This window comes from Podarcis filfolensis (genome assembly GCF_964270895.1).
Source record: "Podarcis filfolensis genome assembly, chromosome: 8".
Lineage (NCBI taxonomy): Eukaryota > Metazoa > Chordata > Lepidosauria > Squamata > Lacertidae > Podarcis > Podarcis filfolensis.
The window spans coordinates 80,251,451-80,277,313 of NC_139611.1; the positions used below are offsets into that span (position 1 = coordinate 80,251,451).

Below are 25,863 nucleotides of genomic sequence, written 5' to 3' on the forward strand. Positions count from 1 at the left end.
TCTTTGACATCTGATGGGAGGGCATTCCACAGGGTGGACACAACTACCAAGAACGCCTTTTGCCTGGTTCCCTGTAACTTCGCTTCTCGCAGTGTGGGAACCACCAGAAGGCCCTCGGAGCTAGATCTCAGTGTCCGGGCAGAACGATGGGGGTGGAGACATTTCTTCAGGTATACTGGACCGAGGCCATTTAGGGCTTTAAAGGTCAGCACCAGCACTTAGAATTGTGCTTGGAAACGTACTGGAAGCCAATGTAGGTCTTTCGGGACCGGTGTTATATGGTCTCGGTGGCTGCTCCCAGACACCAGTCTAGTGGCCGCATTCTGGACTAGTTGTAGTTTCCTTTCAGTTTTCGTAACCTCTGCTTGATTTCCTTTGGTTTTCTTGTGGTTGATGGAGCAAGAGGGCACACTTGCATTGCCATTTAGGCCCGGGTGTTAACCAAAAAAGACTTTCTTTGGCTTTCTAACACTTTCACTGCCTCTTTTCCTTCTCTGTTACTACAGCTCCCCTCCCCTGCTCAACTCAGATGCTCTTGCTGCCTCCTCCTCCAGGGCTTGACTTCAGCGGGATGCTCTCGCCAGCAGGACCAGGATGCCTGGGTTCCTTCAATGCCTCCCCCTCCTCCTCCTGCGGTAGAAGACTGGGTGGGGCAGTCTTCCTTCCCCCTCCTTCCTTCCTCCCCTCCCTCCGTCCAGTGACTGCTAATGGGTGGGGGCAGAGAGGAGTGCAAAGGCTTTGGTGCTGCAGATGATGGATGGCAGAGGGGAATGGGGAAGGAAGGGCTGGGGACACGGCAAATGAATCAGGCTGGGGAGTGGAGAAACTTCCTCTGATTGTAGCCAGGAAAAGGGCCAATCAGATACAAGCAGCATGGTGGGGGTTCATGGGAGGTTGAGCCCAGCAATATTTGGTCTGCCGAATACTGGTGTTGCAGAGCACAGATGGACAGTGTGTTCCTAAGGCAAGTTCAGTTTGCACTGAAGGCAAATATATCAAATGTGCAAATTTCCCGAACAATATGGGAACGAAAATGCAGGCATCCTACAGAATTCACACGCACCTGAATCTTGCAATGCCGTTCTGCAACCAACTGATGCATACAAACATGTATATTTTAAGGGAAAGTGTGAGTAATAAGGAATATAGTCATGAAAACGACAGGAAAAGATGCATCACATTCAGAGAAAGTGCTTGCAAAAAATTGAATGCTAGTCAAAAAATGCATACAAAAATGTGTTTATTAGGAGAGGTGTACACAAAAAGGTTGATGAATTTTCATGGCGATTCCTCGCCTGTTCAGCATTAATCCTGTAGTCTAGCGAGATGCAATTCTGTTTGGCCTTTCCAGGGAGAACTTCCTTTGTGTCTCTGTCTCAGTATCTGCAAGAGTCCCTTGGGGACCAAGGCTGGTTCCTTTGTTCAGAACAAGGACTAGGATTTCCAGAAGGACCTGGTGTCACAGTCCGGTTCATGGGCGATCGAAGTCCCAGCTGGGGACGTCAGGACCGGGGGCAAGATGGCGGGGTGGGAGCAGGAATGGGAGTCAGGAAGCCCAGAATCCGAGGGTCAGAGAGCCGGAGTCAAGAAGTCAAGGGTCCAAGGATCAAGAAGCAAGGAGTCAAGGAGCCAAATATAGCAAGGCAGGGAACATGTTGCTATGGCAAAAAGCCGAAGGTAAATGCTGACCTTATATCCCTTCCCTGCTCTTGCCACCAGGTGCTGTGAGTTACCAATTGGCCTCACCTGTGTGGCCGCGCCTTGCCTCTTCAGAACAAACTTAGGAAGGCCCCAGTCCTGCAAAGTCCTACTGGTCACAGGGCTGGCTCCTGCACGCACTCCTGACACCTGGCCCTGCAGAGAAAATGTCCTGGTCCCTACAGTCACTCAGCTGCAGCTGAAAGGAAGAGATCTGAATGGGAAAGAGGGAGGGTTGAGGGCCCAGAAGAGGCCTCAGCAGTGGAGAGGAAGTTGCTGGGTCCATGTCTTATCTCTTTATCTCTTCGTAGACAGAATGCATTCTGGGCTGCAATTTCTAAAGAGAAAATGGAGATGAGTCAGGTGGAAACAAGAAAGTCAGAACTATTTTGGTTTTGAATTGTTTTCCTGGGTAGCATGAGACTAAGGCTGGTGACATTATTTATATTCTTGGAAGCAGAACATCTTGTAAGAAGAGAAGCAAATCAATGCAAGTGCCTTTTGTCTGGATAATTTATATTGGTTGGGAGCCTCGGTGCCCTTCACATGGGAATTCGGATAAATTACAATAGAGGGATTGCCACTGTAAAAGAGCAATTTCGGGGGCTATATCTGCTGCTCTTTCTTTTGGTGCATGGAGTGAAAAGTTTATACTTTCTGAGATACCCATTTCTATAATAGGAGATTTGCCCACCTTTGCACTGGGTAGCTGAATGATAGCAGTGCTGGTGCCAGGCAAACTTCCAGACTTGGGGTGCCACTCAGAAAAGGCTCTGTTTGTGGCTGCCACCCACATTACCACTGAAGGGGTGTGTGTGGGATCTGGAAAAGGGCTTCAGAAGATAATCCAAATGGTTGGGCAGCTACCTGTGGGAGAAGGGGAACTCTAAGGCCCTAAACTGTATGAGAGAAGCATAAGGCTAGCATTTTGACTTGTGCTTGAAATCAAACTGGAAGCCAATGCAGATCTTTCAGTAATGGGCTATTATTTGGTTGATAATGGATATTTTGAGCCTAGTTGAAATGTTCCAAACATTTCAAAGGGCAAGGGACTTTCTACTCACCTCATATGTGTTGTTGGCCTTGGAGGAGCTTTCAGACTTAACCTGGATAGAGCACAAAAATATGCTGAAGTTTATATTAGCACAGACAACTGCTGAATCTTTGAGTTCTTGTGAATGGATTGTGGCCAACATTCACCAGGAAAAGGGTAAATCAATACCACATGGGGGGAAATATGGGCTGGCATCTTGATGCCAAAGGAAGGCTGTGAACTCAATGAAAAATCTGCCTGTATGAGAAATATCTGTGGGAATGTTCAGGGTGGCAGGAGAGGATATATTGTTTACTAATATCCTTCCTAACTTGTGCTAGCAAGTTTCTTTATGTAGCAGAGTTACATTCCCCTTAGCTGGTTGCAGGCTCGTGTGAGCATCTCACTACTATACAATTCAGTCTTTCTCAGACTGAATTGTACATTCCTGGTAAGTTCCCTTAAATCCTTCTTAAAACAATAAAGACGCCACAATCTTATTCAAAGTCAATAAAAGAAGTTTACTCACATCAGTTCACAGTTGGATTCCTGAAGGCAGACTTAGTTACAAATATGTACATGGGGATCTACCCCATATGGGGGAATAATCCCAGTGCAGAGCAGTCCTAGCTAAAAGCTGGTCAAAAAGAGAGAGGTGTGCTGCGTGACTCGTCCTTTTGCTACCTGGACAGGTTAGGTCACACCCACCTTCTATCACATGCAAAAGGAAGGATGCTCCAGCCAGGAGGAACAGGAAGTTTCGACTGGCTGGACCAAACATTCCCTCGCATGTCTTCTCTAGCATTACAAGGAATGTTGTACTTGACTGCCTCTCATGGATCACATCCCACAATATCCATCTCATGACAAACACCCATCTAGAGGCCCCCTGATTTACTCACTTGAGGTTTTGTTTCTCCAGATGGTGGATCATTCTCATATACCTGAGTGGTGGGTGCAACCGGAGAAGAAGTTCTGCCATTCCGATGACGGGCACCTGCAAGAGGAAGAAGAAGTCTGGAGTCAGTCTTACACATGTTTAGCTACCTAGCTGTGCAATATTGCTACTCTGCAACAACTGCTGGCCCTGGCCCTGCCCCCCACCCTCCAAACCCTTGCTTACTGGGCTTCTGCAGCCCATGGCAGCTACTTCAGCCCCCACCCTGACAAGGGTCTCCTGAAGTCTGGGATCTGCTCTGGTTTTACTCACGGAGAAAGAGGTAGGTCAGGGTTCCCATCAGCACCAGTATTGCAGCCAGAGACCCGATAACAGTCCCAGCGAGGGCTTCAGCAGAACTGAAAGCAGAAGAATCTGAAGAGCAAGGCATATTTTTAAGAGACTGAGCGATGTCATAATTAAGGACTGCCTGTAATCTAGCCTCTATAGACCCTATGGTAGAAGCAAGGGGCTGGAAATATGGTAGGGGGGCATTATCCTGTATGCACCTCCCCCCAGTGAGCGTTTCTGGACCAGCAAAAAACAGCAGCAAAACTGTCCACCATACAGTTAGGAGCAGAGCTTACTCTGTTGGGTAAACTGGGTTTTACCGGGGTGCAGCTCTGAGCCTCTTCAGATGGTGAGTCTGTCAGCATAACTTAAGCGCCGCCATGTCAGGGACTGGCTGCATGAGGAAGAGGGGTAGAATCTGCCCAACCAAGAGCTGCTCAAGGAAGGTGCAGAGGAAGAGGATTTTGAGACTGGGGACGGGAGGTGGGATTCTGGCCACACCTTAGAGGAGCTGGGAAGTGCTAGAAACAGGGTGCTTGAGAGATAGTGAACAGACAGGACAGGGTGAGGAGGAGCCAATAATAATAATAATAATAATAATAATAATAATAATAATAATAATAATACCCTGCCCATCTGGCTGAGTTTCCCCAACTACTCTGGGCAGCTCCCAATAGAATATTATTATTATTATTATTATTATTATTATTATTATTATTAAATAATATTCTTCTTCTTCTTCTTCTTCTTCTTCTAATAATAATAATAATAATAATAATAATAATGCAATAAACATTAAAAACTTCCCTAAACGGGATGCCTTCAGGTGTCTTCTAAAAGTCAGATACAGTGGTACCTCTGGTTAAGAACTTAATTCGTTCTGGAGGTCTGTTCTTAACCTGAAACTGTTCATAACCTAAGGTACCACTTTAGCTAATGGAGCCTCCCGCTGCTGCCGCACGATTTCTGTTCTCATCCTGAAGAAAAGTTCTTAACCCTAGCATGGAGAGCAGAGTCAGGAGGAAAGGTATTCCTTGTTTATTAGTGGATTACTCACATGCCATAGTTATCTTACTGGGGTTGCTTATAGCATTACTGACAGGGTTGACTGCCTGACACATATAGATCCCTTCGTCCTCTTTGGTGATGCCAGTTAGCCTGAGGGTTCGGTTCCGGTCAGAAAGCCCAGTCTTAGATGGGACAGGATTACCATCCTTGAACCAAAGGATGGAGACATCAAGGCGGTCAGAGGTGTTACAGTGTAAGGTGACAGTTGTGTTCTCTGCCACTAGGGATTCTGTCGGCTGCAGAACTGGGTGGGAGAGGATTTCTGCAGATGAAACAGAAAGACAGTCATCATTTGTGGGTCCTCATGGTCACTGAACCTGCTTAAGGCAGCCTTTCTCAACATCCACAGATGTTGTTGAACTACAACTCCCATCACCCCTAGCTAGCAAGGCCAGAGCTCAGGGATGATGGGAGTTGTAGTCCAACAACATCTGGAGACCCACAGGTTGAGAGCTGCTGGGTTAAGGTCTCTTCAATTGTAGCTACTAGAGAAGGCCACTTTGAGGCTGCTACTCAGTACAGTGGTACCTCGGGTTACATACCCTTCAGGTTACATATGCTTCAGGTTACAGACTCCGCTAACCCAGAAATAGTACCTCAGGTTAAGAACTTTGCTTCAGGATGAGAACAGAAATCGTACAGCGGTGGCACAGTGGCAGCGGGGGCCCCATTTGCTAAAGCGGTGCTTCAAGTTAAGAACAGTTTCAGGTTAAGAACGGACCTCCAGAACGAATTAATTTCTTAACCCGAGGTACCACTGTATAGCTGCCTTCCAGGGCTGTACTTCCGCACGAGTTACATGATCACAGCCCTGAAAAAGTGCTTTTTCAGGGCGAGTTTGCAATGCGAAATCATGCAAGATCACAGCATTCAAAAAGGCAGCCGTTCTCTGGTGGGGGAAAAATCAGGATGTCCCAGTTTTACCAGGACGATTGAGGGGTATGCAGCACATTGCCACTGATGAATATCTTAAAGGGATCAAGTAGCACCCTGTTATTTTCGACACATAATTTTGACCCACTATAAGCTAATGCAGGAATCGAGCAGTTGTAAAGGTTAGGTAGCTTTTGGGGTTCTTCCTGGCGTGTTGGGAGAGATTTATGTGCATTTTGCTTGGGGTTAGGGCACATTCGGGAAACATAAACTTTGTTCTGCTAAGCTGCTCCAGGAAAGGAGCTGTGTCCCATTAGCAGAACCTTAAAAATAAATAAATAAACAAATCTAAGCCTTCGCGATTCACTTATAATTACTGAACTCAGCCAGATGGGTGGGATATAAATAATATAATAATAATATCACTTATTATGATGATTGGGCTTCTCCACAGAAGGTGTTGTTCTGGAGGCAAGTTTACTTGGTCCTCGGCAGATGCAAAACTTAGTAGATCAAAGAATCGTAGAGTTGGAAGGGATCCAAGGGACATCTAGTCTAACCCCCTTCAATGCAGGAATGTAACAACTCTGGACAGATAAAAGAGAGGGGACACCTGAAGGCATCTCTAAAAGGTGAGAAAGGAGGGGGGGAATACCTGAGATGGTTATACTGGTAGCTCCCATTTCATTTCGTAGAAATCCTCCCATTCTTAATGTGTAAGTTCCAGAGTCGCTCAGCCTTAAATCTGTGATGCGAAGGGAGCAGTCTGTGGCCCCGGACTCTCTCCCACTGAAGGCAGGTCCATTTTTCTGTTCAGCAAATGGACTTAGTGAATAAACAAAGATCTTATTTTTCTCTTCAGCTGCCCCTCGGTACCAGTGGCAGCTAAACAGATCAACACGTCCTGGTGTTAAGGTGACACTCTGTCCTTCCCTCAGGGTTTCTGGTTCAACTGTGATGTGTGTTTTCATCTTGCCCTGGCCTGGAATCAGCAGGAAGGAAGAACGTGGGATGGAGGCTGCAGGATGGAGAAGAAAAAGAAATAAAAGGGGGAAAATTGGTTCTAGGCCAAGACGATGGAGTTGCCAAAGAGTTCAGACCAGTTTGTGCAAGTTAGCTTAAATTCTCGTTCACTGTAACATTCCCCCATCCTTCTGTACAGAGTTTTAGTGTCGGAGTGGTGGTGATATCATCTTTGCATCATATTCATCCATCCTCTTGTTCCTGGGAGGGTGTGAATTAGGGATGCTACAGAGCCAATGAGTTGGGTCACCATGATGAGTCAATACTTTCTCTGACTCAGAATAGAAAGATCAGAAAAGGCTCCTGTTGCACACTAAACCAGGCTCACTGCTGCCCATAAACTAGGGATGGGGGCGGGTAGAGAAATTGGCCAGTGGTAGTGCAGTGGTTAAGGGACACAGGTGGCGCTGTGGGTTAAACCACAGAGCCTAGGACTTGCCGATCAGAAGGTCGGTGGTTCAAATCCCCGCAACAGGGTGAGTTCCTATTGCTCGGTCTCTGCTCCTGCCCACCTAGCAGCTCAAAAGCACGGCAAAGTGCAAGTACATAAATAGGTTCCGCTCCGCCGGGAAGGTAAACGGCGTTTCCGTGCGCTGCTTTGGTTCGCCAGAAGCGGCTTAGTCATGCTGGCCACATGACCCGGAAGCTGTACGCCGGCTTCCTCGGCCAATAAAGCGAGATGAGCGCCGCAACCCCAGAGTCGGCCACGACTGGACCTAATGGTCAGGGGTCCCTTTACTTTAGTGCAGTGGTTAAATTGTCAGCCTAGGACCTGGGAGACCAGGGTTCGATTCCCCACTTAGCCATGAAGCTCACTTGGCGACCTTGTGAGAGTTGCTACCTCTCAGCCTAGCCTCTACCTCACAGGGTTGTGGTGGGGATTGAATGAGCAACGGGGAAACTGCAGAAACCACCTTGAGCTCCATGGATAAAAAGTTGGGATATAAATGCAACAAATAAATAAATTTAAATACAAACTTATGTTTGTCTTTAAATCACAATGAAACAATGCATGAACCCAAAGCACAGTCACCAGTGCCGGATTAACGTATAAGCTTAACAAGCTATAGCTTAGGGCCCCACTTTCATGGGGGCCCCCAAAGAATTTAAAGGGAAAAAACCTGGATGTATTATTCACTACAGTGGAACCTTGGGTTATGTACTGTCCTCCTTAAGAACGCTTGGGGTAATGAGCTCCGCTAACCTGGAAGTAGGTGCTCCTGGGAACTATGCCCCGGGATGCCAGCGGAGGTTGGGCGCTGATGGCGCTGTGGCAGCGGGAGGCCCCATTAATGAAAGTGCGCCTCAGGTTAAGAACTGTGATGGCTTGGGACTTGGGCTTGGACTCGGAACCGGAGGAGTCTCGGTCCGCACCGGATCCTCTGCCTCAGGTGGCATCTGATCTGAATCTGGTGCTTGATTCTGAAGAGCCCCAGTCTGCACAGGTTCCCCTGCAACAAGCACCAGCTGGGCCGAGTCAGGGGCCTGAGCCTGCCCTGGCTCCAGATGCGGGGATTACCTTGTTACCCTCTGCTGGGCAATCACGTACAGCTGCTCCACTAGCAGTTGGGTCAGGAGTGCTCTGATGGTGTTTCCTGCTTGGCAGGGGGTTGGACTCGATGGCCCTTGTGGTCTCTTCCAACTCTATGATTCTATGATTCTATTCTATGATTCTAGGAGCAGCTGAGGCGGCCTCTGGGTCTAGTAACCCACCGACATCTCCTGAGCTGCAGAGACTCAGGTCTGAGAGAAGGAGAGACCTGAGTACTCGCAGGAGGAGTGCTCGCCTTTGGGTGAGACAGGGAGGTGAGTCACCGGGAGATCAGGACCGGCCGTTACCCCGACAGAGATAAAAGGCTGTCAGACCCCGCCCCAGGTTGCAGGAACCTACCTGAGACCCTGTGCCTGACCTAGCCTGGTTTCCTGCCTTGGCCCTGTTGGGCTGACTCCTCGTGGAATCCTTGGATTCGGGCCCAGACCTGGACCACGTTGCTCAGGTTAATCCCCGGGCCCAGCACAAGAATGGTTTTGGGTAAAGAACGGACCTCCGGAATGAATTAAGTTCGTAACCGGAGGTACCACTGTATTGTATTCCACTATTAATATGCTTCTTCTTAATTGTATTTCAGTTCAGCAATTATTTTGATAAAATACATATTTTGCTATGTGTAAATGGCTTTAGATACCTATTAGGTCCATAAATTACCATATAGCATATATTCAACACAAAAAAAGCGACAATTTGTTATTGACAAAGGGCAGCTGGACATATAAAGGGCCCCATTACCTTCAGTAACTGAGGGCCTCATCAAACCTGAATCCGGCCCTGACAGTCACCCTTCAAAATCCACACTTAGCTCTGCATTTTGCGATGCAGTTCTCCCGCCAAGAACACATATTCCGAGGGGAGAGTTGAGTATTCATAACAAGCAAGTAAAAAATGGCATATAGAAATGTGCTATATTGGGGGAAATTGCTTTGCGAAAAATGTGTGTCTCAAGAGAATTTCACACTAAAAAGCAGTTTAAATTTCATGGGGACTTTTTGATTCTAAAGAAGAAGAAGAAACTGATGCAAGAACATGGAGAACACGTGAAAATAAGAAAAAACCAAACTTGATGGTTTCACCCATCCCTACCCATAACACACAATTTGGTCTCTCCTGGATACCTGCCCTGTGATATCAGGTGCTCAGCTTTCTAGGGTCAGGATTCCCAAAGAGAGACTGCTATAGCCAAGCGCTCCAGAAATGACCCCACCCACAGGGCCCAGCCTGCCTGGGTCTCTCTTCTCTAGGAGAAACAGGACAGCCTTAGCAAAATTACGAACCAGGGTGTACAATGTAATCCATGCCTAGGTTTATTAACAGTCTTCAAAGAAACTCAACTCAGATGGTTTTACAATAGTACCTTGGTACTCGAAGGGCTTGGCTCCTCAACAAATAGGCTCCCGAACGCCACAACCCCAGAAGTGTTCTGGTTTGCGGACGTTTTTCAGAAGCCAAACTTCCGCCGCAGCTTCCACTTTAGTGCAGGAAGCTTCAGCAGCCAATCAGAAGCCGCACCTTGGTTTTCGAATGGTTTTGGGAGGTGAACGGACTCCCGGAATGGTTTAAGTTTGAGAACCAAGGTGCCACCATACAAGGAACTTATCACTTTTCTTCTAGAGGCAGCACGATTACTTATAGCAAAAACAAAACAAAACAAAACAAAAAAAACTGGAAAGGAGACTAGTTCATCGGCACATCACACAAATGTGTGGACAATGGCTTTACCTGAGAAACTAACTGAGTATATGCCTGGAATGACTTATCCGATACAGACAATTTTATTGAAATATGGCGCCCCTTTTTAAAATGTCGATGTCAACACCCAGACGACCAGCACCCACCAACTATGCACATAGAAATATGGGAAAATTTGACAGAATATTTTTCCAATTTGGGGGAGAGGTGGGAAGGGGGGAAAACCAGCGGTTTTGTTCATGTTGATGTTCACGCTTATATCCTTTTAATTGGAAATTAATAAAAAGGTTTCTAAAATAAACAACAGACAACTTCGACAAAATACCACCAAAATGCACAGTTACATGTGAAAATTGATACAAAGCTCCCAATGTATATAAACCAATATAAATTCATTTTCCTTCTGTCACACCCTCCCTCTCAGACTCAGCACAGGGTCCCAACAAACCAGTGCTTTTTTTCCTAAAAAAATATATATTTAGGGGGTACTCTCATTTTCCTACTCATATTGAAATACTGCCTCTCAATCAGGCCAAACTTAGATTCACAAAATGTTTAGGGGTATGCGTCCCCCTGCGTCCCCCCAGGAAAAAAAGCACTGAAACAAACTCTCAGCTCGCCCACAACAAGTAGAGTTTCTGGAAACTGTGGACACCATCCTAGTCTCTCACTCTAGACTTGCTTCCTATGGTTTCTCTCCTGCGTGGATTTTTAAAAATGTGAAGTAGGACTAGCCTTGTGACTGAAGCTCGTTCCACATTCTAAGCATTCAGATGGTTTCAAACCTGTGACATTTCTTTCCTGTGAGGTGGGATAATGTGCCTTGCTAATGGAGCTCTTTCCACAATCCAAGCACTGATATGGTTTCTTTGATTCTTCATTGAGATCTGAGCTCTCTGTCTTTGTAAGAACCCCAGCCTGCCTCCCTAGTACTTTCCCTCTATCTTTACCCACAGCTCCTTTGCTGGAAGGTGTGGGACACCTTCAAAGTCCTTCTCCCTCTCCACTGCTTGTGACTCCAGCTCTCTTCATTCAGATTCCCCGCCAGCAACACCTGCGGAAATGTTAGGGCAGCAGCAAGGGACCCTCAGTTTTAAAATATGCACCTAATTGCATGTTTTAAAACACATTTTCTCTCAAAATAACAGCTTCCTCTAGCTGGAATTCTGGAGAGCTCCATCTCAACAACTTTTGGAGAAGTATGAAATCTGAGGGAGAGTTAAGCTCCCAGCCCCACATTAGTCCGAGAAATGCAAATAAAGTCAGCCTGTATCACCCCCTACTCCCCCAAAGTAAGTCCTCCCCCTTGTAGGCTGCTGGTCTCTCACCTGCTAAGAGCAGCATCTGCCAGGACGCCATCCATGGCCTGCCCATCTTGCAGGCACCCTTTTTGGGGGCTCAGTTTAGGCTGCCTGTCTCCTCACAGCTGGTGTTCTGGGGTCCTTCTCTGCTCCCTGCTCAGCATGCAGTGCCATCGCTGCCTCCGGCTGAGTCACTGACCACGCAGAGGGGAACTGGGCAGCTGAGATTTCAAGACTGGGTTTTCCCCAAGAACTGCAAGACACCCATACCAGAACTCTATGCTTCTTCCTCATATGCCGAGCCACTCCGGGAACAATTTGCTCAAATGCTTAACTCGTCAGCACCCGCCTCTCAGAGCCGGTAGCAAAGATGTGATCTGAGCTGAAGAACTGGGCCCAGGCAGACTGTCATACAGAGTTGGGAAGTTGAGGATTAATTATGGAAAAGGTCTAAAGCAGTGGTCTTCAAACCAATCAGGACCCCAAACCCACCTTAGACTCCCAACCAAGAACTTGGCACCCAATTTCACATTTTCTTTACACTTAATAGTGTTAGTGTCTAGACACACATCACACGCAAAGGCAGTGGTTCATGCCATCCTGGTGTGGCAAGAGAGGAGGGCAATCATGGCAGGAAGATTGTTATTGTTTAGTCGTTTAGTCGTGTCCGACCTTCGTGACCCCATGGACCAGAGCACACCAGGCACTCCTGTCTTCCACTGCCTCCCGCAGTTTGGTCAAATTCATGTTGGTAGCTTTGAGAACACTATCCAACCACCTAGTCCTCTGTCATCCCCTTCTCCATCTTTCCCAGCATCAGGGTCTTTTCCAGGGAGTCTTCTCTTTTCATGAGGTGGCCAAAGTATTGGAGCCTCAGCTTCAGGATCTGTCCTTCCAGTGAGCACTCAGGGCTGATTTCCTTCAGAATGGATAGGTTTGATCTTCTTGCAGTCCATGGGACTCTCAAGAGTCTCCTCCAGCACCATAATTCAAAAGCATCAATTCTTCGGTGATCAGCCTTCTTTATGGTCCAGCTCTCACTTCCATGCATCACTACTGGGAAAACCATAGCTTTAACTATATGGACCATCAAAGAAACATTCAAACATTTCAGTGTAGTATTCTGGCTGCCGAGTAGTTACATTTCAGTGTAGTTCTATGGCCACTGAGACCATATAACACCGGTCCTGAAAAACCTACATTGGCTCCCAGTACGTTTCCGAGCACAATTCAAAGTGTAGGTGCTGACCTTTCAAGCTCTAAATGGCCTTGTTGTTCAGTCCAGACACTGAGGTCCAGCGCCAAGGGCCTTCTGGTGGTTCCCTCACTGCGAGAATTGAGGTTGCAGGGAACCAGGCAGAGGGCCTTCTTGGTGGTGGCACCCGCCCTGTGGAACGCCCTCCCACCAGATGTCAAAGAAATAAACAACTATCTGACTTTTAGAAGACATATGAAGGCAGCCCTGTTTAGGGAAGTTTTAAATGTTTGATGTTTTATCGTATTTTAATATTTTGTTGGGAGCCGCCCAGAGTGGCTGGGGAAACCCAGCCAGATAGCAGGGGTATAAATTTATTATTAGTAGTAGTAGAACAGTACAGTATCAAAATATTTTGTGGGGGGTCTACAACCAGAAACTGTATCCACACCTCTCTTCTAGAGCATTGGCTATTCTTCTATGTGACATATTGTTGTGAACAAGGATTTTAACACTGACCAATATGAACTATCAGAAAAGAAAAGGGCTTCTTTGTGTTGACGAGGAGATGGGAGTTTGATTGTCTCATATTAGACCTAATATAAATGAGATTACCTGATGAGAACAAGCTCCCACCTCTTGAGTTTGCAGACATCCTCATCCATGTGTAAGAGGCTCGTTTATAATTATATTTTGGGAATGATTCATGTTCTTATGTAGCTGCATTGTTTTGTAGTTTCTGAATGTCCCACAATCATATTATAAGGTATTTAAGTCCTATGTTATAAATCAAGCACTGCTAGGTATTGTTTCTTTTCGTTTTCCAGTGCATGTCTTATATATATATATATAAAATCATTACAGCATGAGCAAATTTTTATTTTGAAAGTGTGGCTCAGAGAACTACTGTGCTAAGGTATTGCCATACTATTCCCCCCCCCCCTCAATACAAGTGAACCAAGATTTCATGCATAGGTGTTTAAACTTCTGAACCCATTAAGTAGTTGTACCCTCTCTTTGATTTCTGGAAGTTTTCTCATCAGTGACGCTTGTGGTTGATATGGAGCAGAGAGCAAGTCATCCTCACCCATCACTGTCACCCCAGTTCACCTCACCTGGAAAGCTGGATTCTTTCGCCAGCAGCAGGAGGATGACTGGGTTTCTTTGGCTTCTCTCCCTACCAATTTGAAAGGCACTATGCACTACAGACTGAGGTTTATAAGTCGGAAGTCCGGAGGTCTTGAAATCTTTGCAGATGCTAGTTTTGGAAGTGACACCACGGATGGTACCAGCACTTCTGGAGTGTGCTACATGTACAACCACTGTCTCTTTAACTGGCTGTGCAAAAAGCAGACAACAGTAAGCCTAAGTTCCTGTGAAGCAGAATTCAATGCCCTGTCATTTTCACTCATGGATTGTGAATGGTTGATGCAACTGTTTCAGGACATCAGAGTTTCTGTGAAATGTCCTATACAGGTGTATCAAGATAACAGATCCTGTTTGGCTTTGCTGAACTCAGAGAGTTGCAAGCAAAGAACCAAATACTTGCAGATTAAGTTACATCGTGCAAGAGAGTGTGTTCAGAAAGGACTCATTCAAGTGTCCTACATGCCAGGAAACGAAATCCCTGCAGATCTGTTGTCTAAGGTTGTTAACAGAGAACAACTTAAGGTTTATGTACAGAGGTTGCAATTGGGTTGAACCACAGGTACTACAGGTTACACGGAAAGGGGGAGGATGTTGGGATATAGTTCCGTTCCACCTTAATAGGATCAGGCATGACTGTTGTGTGTCACATGCCTGTTTACTTCCAGCACAGTCTGCTGGGAACTTCCATTTGTATATTGCTTTTGCTATGCTGCTGTTTGCTTGGACACGAAGGGAAGCAGACATGTTTTTCCTTTGTTCCTGAACTATGCTGAGTAAGTGCCTGTAAATAATGCTTACACATGTCTCTGTCCTCCACTTCCGTTGTGAAGATTTATTCACTCTGCTGATAAGAGCGTGCTCAGCTTCTGAACATATTGGAGGCTTGAGTCGCTGATTGATGCTGTTCCTGGAACCAGAGTTCGCCCGGCTGCCGGCCGGTGGCTGGAGCCAGCTGGGGGCCTGCCAAATGCCCCCGTCTCCCTGGACACATCCCAACACCAAACACCCACCCACCCACCCACCTGCGGCTCCCGACCGCCCTCTGAGCCTGCTGGACTGAGCCCAGTCCAATGAGGTAGGATGCTGGCCCCGTTGCCCTGTAGGAAGCTATCTCCCTTGATGGGATGTCAGAGAGAAGTGCTAGAGCAGGGGTCGGCAAGGTTTACCTCGCCTGGGCCGGTACACTCCAGCAGAGATCCCTCCGTGGGCTGGACTGTGCGCACACTCGTCTGTGCAGACACAATTTCCGGCATCTACACATGCGCAGACACAATTTCCAGTGCCTGCGCTGTCGGCATGCAGAGGGCCGAGAGGCCAGCTGGCTAGCCCCGGCTGGGCCGTCTCCTTCCAGCCATCCCGCTGCGAAGACCATCACCTCTGCTCCGACGTAAATCAGTGACCCAGGCTTACTCAGCCAGGGCACACTATCAGCAGACTGAACTGCACACACAGAATAGGCGTGAGGCTTGTGGAAGCATGCTACAACTGCAGATTTATTAATCATAAATTAGGACAAAGAAACATGTCGTCTCTCTCTCTCATCATCTCAGAGAGAACAGATAAAAGCAAAAGCTATACACAATGTAAGTTCCCAGCAAGCTGTGCTGGAATGTAAACAGACATGTGACATGCAACAATTCCACACGTCTGCTCCTTAAGGTGGAATGGAAATGTCAACATGCCCATGCACATGCGCAGATGCAATTTCCGGCACCACGGAAGTGAGTCCTTGCTCTGCGCTGCGCCAGTTTAGTGCAGTGCATGGGGACTCACCGAGTGGGTGGCTCGGTTCAGGGGTGGCTCGTGGGCCAGTTAAATGACCCCCGTGGGCTGCTTGTGGCCCATGGGCCTTAGGTTGCCGGCCCCTGTGCTAGAGCTATGGTTCTGAAGTTGATGGATGCCAAAGAGGAATGAAGAAGGAAGGAAGAGGTCATTCTAGTCCGGAACCTGCCGGAGGGAACCAGGCAGCGGATGATTGACCCTCACAAGAGGAGAGACTTCTCAAGAATAACAGACCCTCCAAGTGTCCCTATTTTCCAGGAGTATCCCAGATTTAGAGAAGAAGTCCCGGTTTCTTATTTGACCCTGGAATGTCCCGCTCTTCCTTAGGACATCCTTATTTTCATTGGTGAAATGTTGGAGTTATCTGACCCCTGAGCTGTCTGAATGCAATCCTGTATAGGTAAGTTTTTTTTTTTTTTAGTGTTTAATGTTTTTTAAAAATTATTTTTATTAGCAATTTCAACATAACAACTTATCCAAACATATCATATTCATTATTTTCCCCCCTCAAACCCTCCCTCCCCTCCTCCAGAGACTTCCCTCAGCTCCTCTTTCTGATTTCTCAACACATATTATTCTCTGTATGCTATAAAATTATGCAATTTTATAATGTTTTATTTTATAGTGTTTAATGTTTTATTATTATGTTTTTATATATGTTGGAAACTGCCCAGAGTGGCTGGGGCAACCCAATAAGATGTGTGCGGTATAAATAGTAAAATTATCATTATGGAATGGGACATCCCTATTTTCATCAGAGAAATGTTGGAGAGTATGGAATGAGGTCTCTTTTTGGATGATGAGAACTGAACTACAGACATCCTTCTAAATTTTCACTTATCCAAACCTTAAAATGACCCGGAAGCTATGCATGCCAGAATGCATATATTAGGTGAAAATGTGCATTGAAAAGAACTGATCCATGAAAATCTCAGGAAACCATGCCTCATATTAGGAGAAATTGCTTGCAAGAATTACAACATCCTTCAAAACGGCGTACAAAAATGTGTCCAGTAGTAGAAAGATGCTGGTATGTTTTAATGAGGATTTGCCCACTTCCTTTCTTCCCCCTCAGCGCCAATCCTTTAGACATGTAAGGTGTGATTTCAAGGATTTCAGTCCGGCCTTCTCCAGGGAGAGGTTCCCTCGCGTCTCTGTCTCAGTATCTGCAAGTTGTTCCCATCATGCAGCACGAAAGTCCCTCGGGAACCAAGGTTGGCTCCTGTGTTCAGAACAAGGACTAGGATTTCCAGAAGGATTAAGCCCTGAAGAGAAAATGTCCTGGCCCCGACAATCACTTGGCAGCAGCTGAAAGGAAGAAATTCAAAAGGGAAAGAGGCTTGAGGGCCCGGGAGAGGCCTCAGCAGTGGAGAGAAGGTTGCTGGGTCCATCTGTTATCTCTTTATCTCTTCGTAGACAGACTGGGTTGTGGGCTGCAAGTCCTAAAGAGAAAATGGAGATGGCTCAGGTGGAAGCCACAAACATATTTTCATTTGCAAATTGCCTTCATTCTGCATGAGTTAGGGCTCATCCATTCTCACCTTTGCCCCACAATTCTAGGCACAGGGCTGGGCTTACCAGGTCCAGTAACAACAAACAACAAAGTTGTTATTTTTGCCTCGCCAGTTTCCCTGCGAAAACTTGCTTCTAACCATTGAACTGGAGCAAATGGCGATGCACAGAGCCAAAGGTGGATGTGCATAAGCCAGTCACCCCCAAACTCGGCCCTCCAGATGTTTTGGGACTACAACTCCCATCATCCCTAGCTAACAGGACCAGTGGTCAGGGATGATGGGAGCTGTAGTTCCAAAACATCTGGAGGGCCGAGTTTGGGGGTGCCTGGTATAAGCCCTTTTACTGTGTCTCCTTTGCATGGAATCAGGGCCATCTTAAGCATGGGGTGCAAAGGTCCGCCCGGTGCCCCCCCAGGTTGCCCAGAGTTTTCGACCTTTTTTGGGGGGGACCCCAAAGTTGTTGACCTTTTTTAGGGTGGGCCAGCGAGGCACATGTGGCAGAGCTGGCCTGGCCAGCCGCCTCAGCAACAACAGAGTAGCCTGAGGCGGTTGTGGCAGCAGAGCAAGGCCAGGGCCAGGCACCTGAAGGGGTGGGCAAGCAGAGCCCAGCGCAACAACAGTCGAGACTGGGGCGGCTGAGCGAAGCCAGGTGCCTCATGTGAGCAGCGTGCGCTGGGTGGGCCTCTCAACGGCCCACCAATCCCAGGCGAGCAGGAGGGCAGAGCTGGCCAGCCGCCTCAGCGTCTCGTTCACCCGCAGCAGAAGAGCTGTGGTGCTCCAATGGGCTCTGCTCCGCTTGGCAGCGGCTGTTGGCTCTTCCCAATCCCCAGACTCCAAATCTCAGCCTTGGACTCTCAGCCTGGCACCCCTGAGAGATGGGGCCCAGGTGCACCGCACCCCTAGCGCCTATGGGTAGGACGGCCCTGCATGGAATGCAAATAAACTGCAAGCCCATGTAGATCCGGCTGCATTGAAGAAGCATGATAGCTGCCAAGGGTCTCCTGCCAGCAAGAGATATTTGGAGCATATTTGACATTTGAAGCGCAAGGGCTTTCCACTCACCAAATATACATTGGCAGCTTCAGAGGGGCTTTCAGGCTCAATCTGCAACAAAGAGAAAAGATGGCAAAGATCATTCATCGGTCACAAAATTGTAGAGTTGGAAGGGGCTGTTATAAGAATTTGAGGTCTCAAATATATAAATTAAATGTTTATAAATTTACAAGGCAAACACATACGTAAGTATATAAACCACATGTCTGAATTTCATCGCGTGCATCTGAAAGGGTAAATTCAGATGAAATTGGTGAGGGGTGGGGTATGGGCTTGCATTTCTATGTCAATGGGCGCTCTGAAATAACTACATGCTTGAGGAGTATTTATCCCATGACAAATACCCACCCAAAGTCACTTACCTCAGGCTTTCTCTGTCCCGGTGGAAGAACATTCTCATATATTTGAGGGGTGGGTGTGGCCGCAGAGGTTGTGGTAGATGTTTTGTCCTTCCTATGACGGACACCTGGAGGTGGGGAAAGTCCGGGAATAAAGTCTTAACACGGAATTCCTCACTCCAGTGCAGACTCTACAGATCGGCCTGCAACAGCAGTGTAACATCAAGCAATCTTCAGCAAAATGATTCCCTTTCTCAGTTTTCCGTATTCTTATGAGTCTTGCATATTGTAAGCCACCCCGTGATCTTTGAAGAAGGGTGAAATAGAATAATAATAATAATAATAATAATAATAATAATAATAATAATAAAGCAATGCTATTTGAAAGAAGTGGGTCAAACTAATGGAGAGGACATAGAGGTTTCTAGGATAATTTAGGAAGTTGCTCTATGGACCACGATTGGCCAGAATAGCAGGGCAGTAAGGCCTCTATACCTGGCAAAACTGTCCAGCTATTCCACTAAGTTTTTTTAAAAAGTTGAATTTTCTGAGTTCTGAAAACAACAAACTCCCAGTGACTGAATAAGCAATGCATGAGGTGTGTTTGAATGAAATGCAGTGGACACTGAGGTCCAGCGCCGAGGGCCTTCTGGTGGTTCCCTCACTGTAAGAAGTGAGGTTACAGGGAACCAGGCAGAGGGCCTTCTCGGTAGTGGCGCCCGCCCTGTGGAACGCCCTCCCTTCGGATGTCAAGGACATAAACAACTATCTGACTTTTAGAAGACATCTGAAGGCAGCCCTTTTAATGTTTGATATTTTATCGCATTTTTAATATTCTGTTGAGAGCCGCCCAGAGTGGCTGGGGAAACCCAGCCAGATGGGCGGTGTATAAATAATAAATAAAAATAATAAAAATTATTAATAATTGATAATAAGAATAATTCCACAGAGTGGAAGCAACCTGGGTTCCGCATCTGCTTCCTGCCCCATAGCAGGAAAAGCACCAAAACAGTCAGGAAGGTTCCAGTAGTTTCTGCCTGTTGCCAGATCATGCACTGGCTGAGGACCCCAGGAGCTCAGAAGGGTCTCTACTTAGGCTGAACCCAGCTGTTCTGCCACTCCCCTCTAGTCTCTCAGGCAGCTGTTTCAGCAGTGTGTGGGTGCGCTGTGGCTTTTGAATGGGAGCCAAGCTTGTCTGTGTGGCCTCTATGGTTGGTGTGTGTGTGTGTGTGTGTGTGTGTGTGTGTGGAGGCCATCAGCAGCTCAGTGAAGAGGGACTCCTGAGCTATGCATACAGTAAAGGAACCCCTGACCTTTAGGTCCAGTCGTGGCCGACTCCGGGGTTGTGGCGCTCATCTCGCTTTATTGGCCGAAGAAGCCGGCATACAGCTTCCGGGTCATGTGGCCAGCATGACTAAGCCGCTTCTGGCGAACCAGAGCAGCGCACGGAAATGCCGTTTACCTTCCCTCCGGAGCGGTACCTATTTATCTACTTGCACTTAGATGTGCTTTCGAACTGCTAGGTTGTCAGGAGCAGGGACCAAGAAACGGGAGCTCACCCCATCGTGGGTATTCAAACCGCTGACCTTCCAATTGGCAAGTCCTAGGCTATGTGGTTTAACCCACAGCGCCACCTGCATCCCTTGAACTATGCATACCCTTCAACATTTGTCCATTGAAAATAGGAACGTCCATTTCCATAACGGTAATTTTACTATTTATACCCCACCCATCTTCCTGGGTTGCCCCAGCCACTCTGGGCAGCTTCCAACATATATAAAAAAACATAATAAAACATTAAACATAAGAAACCCTTTCCTATACAGGATTGCCTTCAGATGGCTTGGGGGGTCAGATAATTCTATACCCTCCAACATTTCTCTGATGAAAATAGGGACAAACTAGTCCACATCCTCCAACATTTATCCAATTTATTTATTATTTATATGCTGCCCATTAAACTTTTTTTTTTTAAAAAAAAACCATCCCTATACAGGACTGCCTTGAGGTGTCTTCTAAAAGTTGTATAGTTACTTATCTACTTGGCTCGGGGGTAGCATAACTCCACACCCTCCAATATTTCTCCGATGAAAATAGATGAACCACAGAGCCTAGGTCTTGCCGATCAGAAGGTTGGCAGTTCGAATCCCTGCGACGGGGTGAGCTCCCGTTGCTCGGTCCCAGCTCCTGCCAACCTAGCAGTTCGAAAGCACAAAGTGCAAGTAGATAAATAGGTACCGCTCCAGCGGGAAGGTAACAGCGTTTCCGTGTGCTGCTCTGGTTCGCCAGAAGCGGCTTAGTCACGCTGGCCACATGACCCGGAAGCTGTAAGCTGGCTCCCTCGGCCAATAAAGCGAGATGAGTGCCACAACCCCAGAGTCGGTCACGACTAGACCTAATGGTCAGGAGTCCCTTTACCCTTTAGCAGGGCATTCCGGGATCATATCAGAAACAGGGATGTCTTCTCTAAATCAGGGGTGTCCCTGCAAAATAGGGACACTTGGAGGGTCTGAAACATGGGGCCAGTGCTGGTGTTACTCACGGAGGAAGACATAAGTCAGGGTTCCCATCAGCACCAATATCGCAGCCAGAGATCCGATAATGGTCCCAGCGAGGGCTCCAGTAGAACCGGAAGTAGGAGAAGCTAAGGCTAAGATGGGGAACACAAGCAGAGCTCCCAATCCTATTTAAAATAATTACCGTAATTTCTAATAATCCAATAATCTGCTGCTAACAAATAATAATAATAATAATAATAATATTTATACCCTGGCCATCTTGAATAGCAACCCAAATCTGATGCCTGAGGCAGATATTGTGCTTTCCCTAGCGCTAGACAAGGCAAACAACAAAATTCTTTCATGTATTCCAGGAGAGAAATCAGGAAATCAACATCAGACAAGAGAAAGTCGAGAATCCCAGCAGCTCCTCCCTCCAGCCTTGCTGGCTTTTCTGTTCAGCTATAACATGGGTAGGCAAACTAAGGCCCGGGGGCCGGATCCAGCCCAATTGTGTTCTAAATCCGGCCAGCGGACAGTCCGGGAATCAATGTGTTTTTACATGAGCAGAATGTGTGCTTTTATTTAAAATGCATCTCTGGGTTATTTGTAGGGCATAGGAATTCGTTCATCCCCCTCCAAATCAAATAGTATTGCCCTCCACAAGGTCTGAGGGACAGTAGACCAGCCCCCTGCTGAAAAAAATTGCTGACCCCTGTGCTATAACATTTCCTGCAACATTGAGTTAACAGGAAGGTAGACCTGTTTAGGGAAGCTTTTAATGTTTGGTGTATTACAGTATTTTAATATTTTTTGGGGGAAGCCGCCTAGAGTGGCTGGGGAAGCCCAGCCAGATGGGCGGGGCATGAATAAATAAATAAATAAATAAATAAATAAATAAATAAATAAATAATAATTGACCTGAAAACTGAGATTATGGTAAAGGAGAGAAAAAGGAAGGGAAAGAGACCTCCCCTTTGAGCAAAAGGCCCATTCTATGAAGTTGAAAAGAGAGCTTTCAGACTAGCTACCGCAATGTGCTGGGAAACTAAAAGCTGAAAAGAACCATCCCACACCTGGAACCTAAAGGAAAACTTATTTTCCAAACCTTCATTATTAGCTTGTGATTACTGAACTCAGCAGTTGTGCCTGGGCTTCTCTAGGGTGATAGACGTACAGGGGGCAAGTTCATTGGAGAATATAATAATCCAAAATCTAGTCAGGAACTGAACCAAGGACACGACTATGGAGGGATAAAAGGTTACTTCTAAAGGCATCAAGTTCACCTCTTAAAGATGGGAAAGGAAGGGAGACTCATACCTAAGACAGTTAGGTTTGCATTCCCAGTTTTGTGTATCACAGGTAAACCCACTGTCAGTGTATACTTTCCCGAGTCACTTAGCCTTAAAAGTGTGATGCGAAGGGAGCAAAACGAGTCGACAGTCTCCCTCCCCGTGAAGGCAGGTCCATTTAGCCGATCCTCAAATGCTCTGGCATAGGTAAATATACGATTTTTGTTTTCAAGTGTCCCTCGAAACCAGGTGCAGCCGTGGTATTGCTTTAGATCAACACTTCCTGGTGTTAAGGTGACACTCTGTCCTTCTCTCAGCTGATTTGGGTCAACTGTGATGTGTATTTCGGTCTTGCCCTGGGCTTGAGTCAGCAGGAAACAAGAACTCAGGATGGAGGCTGTGTTGTGGAGAAGAAAACAAAAACACCTGTACTAGGCAAAAATATACACCGTATTTTTCGCTCTATAAGACACACCAGACCACAAGACGCACCTAGTTTTTGGAGGAGGAAAACAAGAAAAAAAAATTCTGAATCCCAGAAGCCAGAACAGCAAGAGGGATCGCTGCGCAGTGAAAGCAGCAATCCCTCTTGCTGTTCTGGCTTCTGGGATAGATGCGCAGCCTGCATTCGCTCCATAAGACTCCATAAGATTTCCCCTAACTTTTAGGTGGGAAAAAGTGAGTTTTATAGAGCAAAAAATACGGTATATATGCAGCTGCCAATAGTCATGAAATTTTATTTAGTTCACATGAAAATCCGTCTCTCAGATTTGCATGTCCCAAAACAGTACAATAATGAAAATAAAGACATCCTTCAAAATTCTCACTTTACTGAATTTATGATGTAGTTCCCCTACCAAGTTTACTCCCTCCCTGAATATTGTGCAGAAAATTCGCATAAATATGAAATATGTTCTTAGTGGAACATAATATACAAAAGTGCATTACATTAGAAGAAATTGCTTCCAAAAAGTGTGCATTAGTCAAAACTGCACACAAAAGCATGTTTATTCGGAGAAATGCCCACTAATTTGCAGAACAATTTCATAGAATCATAGAATCATAGAGTTGGAAGAGACCACAAGGGCCATCGAGTCCAACCCCCTGCCAAGCAGGAAACACCATCAGAGCACTCCTGACATATGGTTGTCAAGCCTCTGCTTAAAGACCTCCAAAGAAGGAGACTCTACCACACTCCTTGGCAGCAAATTCCACTGTTGAACAGCTCTTACTGTCAGGAAGTTCTTCCTAATGTTTAGGTGGAATCTTCTTTCTTGTAGTTTGGATCCATTGCTCTGTGTCCGCTTCTCTGGAGCAGCAGAAAGCAACCTTTCTCCCTCCTCCATGTGACATCCTTTTATATATTTGAACATGGCTATCATATCACCCCTTAACCTCCTCTTCTCCAGGCTAAACATGCCCAGCTCCCTTAGCCGTTCCTCATAAGGCATCGTTTCCAGGCCTTTGACCGTTTTGGTTGCCCTCCTCTGGACACGTTCCAGTTTGTCAGTGTCCTTCTTGAACTGTGGTGCCCAGAATTGGACACAGTACTCCAGGTACAACGAGCGTTTAAAAATAAAACCACAAATTGTTTCAAAATGCGGAGAACAGAGTTTGAGATTGGAAAAATGGGAAATGGAGAAAATCAAAACTGACCCCTAAATGGAAGTATGTAAGTTCCATTAAACTAAACAGGGCTTTCTTCCGAATCAGCATGCATGGGAATACACCGTATGTCTGTATCTATGTTGCTTTTGCGTGTGTTCAACTGCATGCTCGCAAACTTCCTTCTTTCTGCATTGGTCTACAATTTTAAAAGAAACCACTTGTTGTTGTCGTTGTTGTTGCTGAGGATCCATGGGCAGGTATGTTGTCAAAGGGGTCTGCTCCCACCCCTTCCTCCCTCCTCTCTCTTATACAAATGGACACAGCCACAGGGAATGCAGCCACAAAGAAAGAGGAAAACCTGTTGTGGTTCCCTTTCAGCACCTTGCCAAATACCTAGGCTTTCTCTGACACCCTGGTTTGCCTCACCTGCTAGACTCCGATGACGCTCCTGCCTCTTCCCCATTGTGGGACTTCACAAACTGGATGCTGCCGCCAGCAGGACCACCAGGATGCCTGGGTTCCTCTGGCTGCTCCTGCTTCCACCTCAGCCGCCAGTGACCCCCAGGTCGCTCGCTGTGCTTGGCTGGACCCTTCACCCCAACGAGACAGGAGGCCGGGTGGGACAACTCTGCGTTCTTTGGGGCAGGCGGCTCCCTCTTTGCCCAGAGAGGAGTGCAGAAGCTGTGGTTCTGCAAAGACGAATGGGGAAGGAAGGAAGGAAGGCTGCTGGGGAGGAAGCACACTGCAAATGAGGCAGTGTCAGGAGAGGAGAGGCTTTCTCACATTAGAGGAAGGGAAAATGTCAATCAGATCCGGTGTGGGGTAATGTTTTCGGGCAGAGGGGTGCATTGCCTCACGGACAAGCTTCTGGGACACACACGTCAGTGGGGGTGGGGGGTGTGTGGATGCAGTGAGAGACTACATTCCAGCAACACAAGGGTAGTTTTCTTTCTTTTGCAGCTTGATTGTACTAAAGGGCTCAGAGGTTTCCTTACAATCTCAAGGACCGCCAAACCCCTTATATCCCTGCCCAAGCATGGAGATATCCAAGGGAGTCTCTGTCTGTGGTCCACCAAAGCTCAGGTGCATAGCTTGCAACTGTAGGGCCATAAGACCCCCCCCCCGCCAACGGCCTTTCTGAGAAAGGAGAGGTCCGTCAGGTGAACAAGGCTGGCATTGATGGAACAGGCTCAAATGTTTATTATTCAAGGTTGTAAAGAGATAAGCAGACTCTGGAATGCGCACTGCCGTGGCGTGGTGGGGCTGGTGGGGCCATTGCAGGAAGGGGGGGGCAAGCCCGTATAAGGACATAGGAAGTTGCTATAACTTTCGATTTCCCAGAAATCAGGTGGTTTTACAAGAAATCAGGGGGTATTGTATTCTGCAAATGTATAAAAAGTGGGCGCACCCTGACTAGGGGTGTGCAGATTGCGAGCTTATCGCGCTGTGCCTTTGTCCTGCATATGCATTTCAAATAAATCCTGTTGAATCCTGCAAGGTTGGTTGCCACTTCGTGTGAATCTGTGCTCCGGGGACCCAATAGCAGATATAGAAAATGTCCAACACAACTACTAGAAGCCATGCCTTTGGCGACCTAGGCCCAAGCCTGTGGAACTCCCTCCCACATGAGAGCAGACAGACATTCTTTTTACAGGTGACCAGGCAGAGGACCTTCTTAGTAGCGGCGCCCGCCCCGTAGAATGCCTTCTCATCAGGTGTCAAGGAAATAAACAACTATCTGACTTTTAGAAGACATCCGAAGGCAGCCCTGTTTAGGGAAGTTTTTAATGTTTGATGTTTTATCATGTTTTTAATATTCTGTTGGGAGCCACCCAGAGTGGCTGGGGAAACCCATCCAGATGGGTGGGGTATACCGGTAATAATAATAATAATAATAATAATAATAATAATAATAATAATTACTCAACTGCAGGTGTATGACAAAGACTTTCTCATTCCAGCAGTA

At 46.8% G+C, this 25,863-nt stretch overlaps 2 protein-coding genes across 5 annotated transcripts; both read right to left on the reverse strand.

Moving 5' to 3' along the window:
- Nucleotides 1–1,596: 1,596 nt before the first annotated feature.
- LOC310768895 (cell adhesion molecule CEACAM21-like) lies at nt 1,597–11,643 on the reverse strand. Its single transcript, XM_083627795.1, has 7 exons — nt 11,496–11,643; nt 6,556–6,918; nt 5,017–5,289; nt 3,942–4,043; nt 3,634–3,728; nt 2,763–2,804; nt 1,597–2,035 (listed from the first exon to the last, which is right to left on the reverse strand). The coding sequence occupies exons 1-7, from the start codon at nt 11,539–11,541 to the stop codon at nt 1,988–1,990; spliced, it is 969 nt and encodes a 322-aa protein (XP_083483921.1). The 5' UTR covers nt 11,542–11,643; the 3' UTR covers nt 1,597–1,987.
- Nucleotides 11,644–16,462: 4,819 nt separating this feature from the next.
- Nucleotides 16,463–24,577, reverse strand: LOC310769678 (uncharacterized protein). Of its 4 annotated transcripts, none has more exons than XM_083629120.1 (6): nt 24,324–24,577; nt 22,318–22,686; nt 21,042–21,149; nt 18,524–18,627; nt 18,171–18,212; nt 16,463–17,036 (listed from the first exon to the last, which is right to left on the reverse strand). In XM_083629120.1, exons 1-6 carry the CDS (start codon nt 24,358–24,360, stop codon nt 16,989–16,991), a joined length of 708 nt encoding a protein of 235 aa, XP_083485246.1. In that variant the 5' UTR covers nt 24,361–24,577; the 3' UTR covers nt 16,463–16,988. The 4 variants fall into 4 exon arrangements, with proteins under 4 accessions (XP_083485246.1, XP_083485245.1, XP_083485248.1 ...); XM_083629119.1 differs by having other exon boundaries at nt 21,042–21,182; XM_083629122.1 differs by lacking the exon at nt 22,318–22,686.
- Between the last annotated feature and the right edge of the window lie 1,286 nt (nt 24,578–25,863).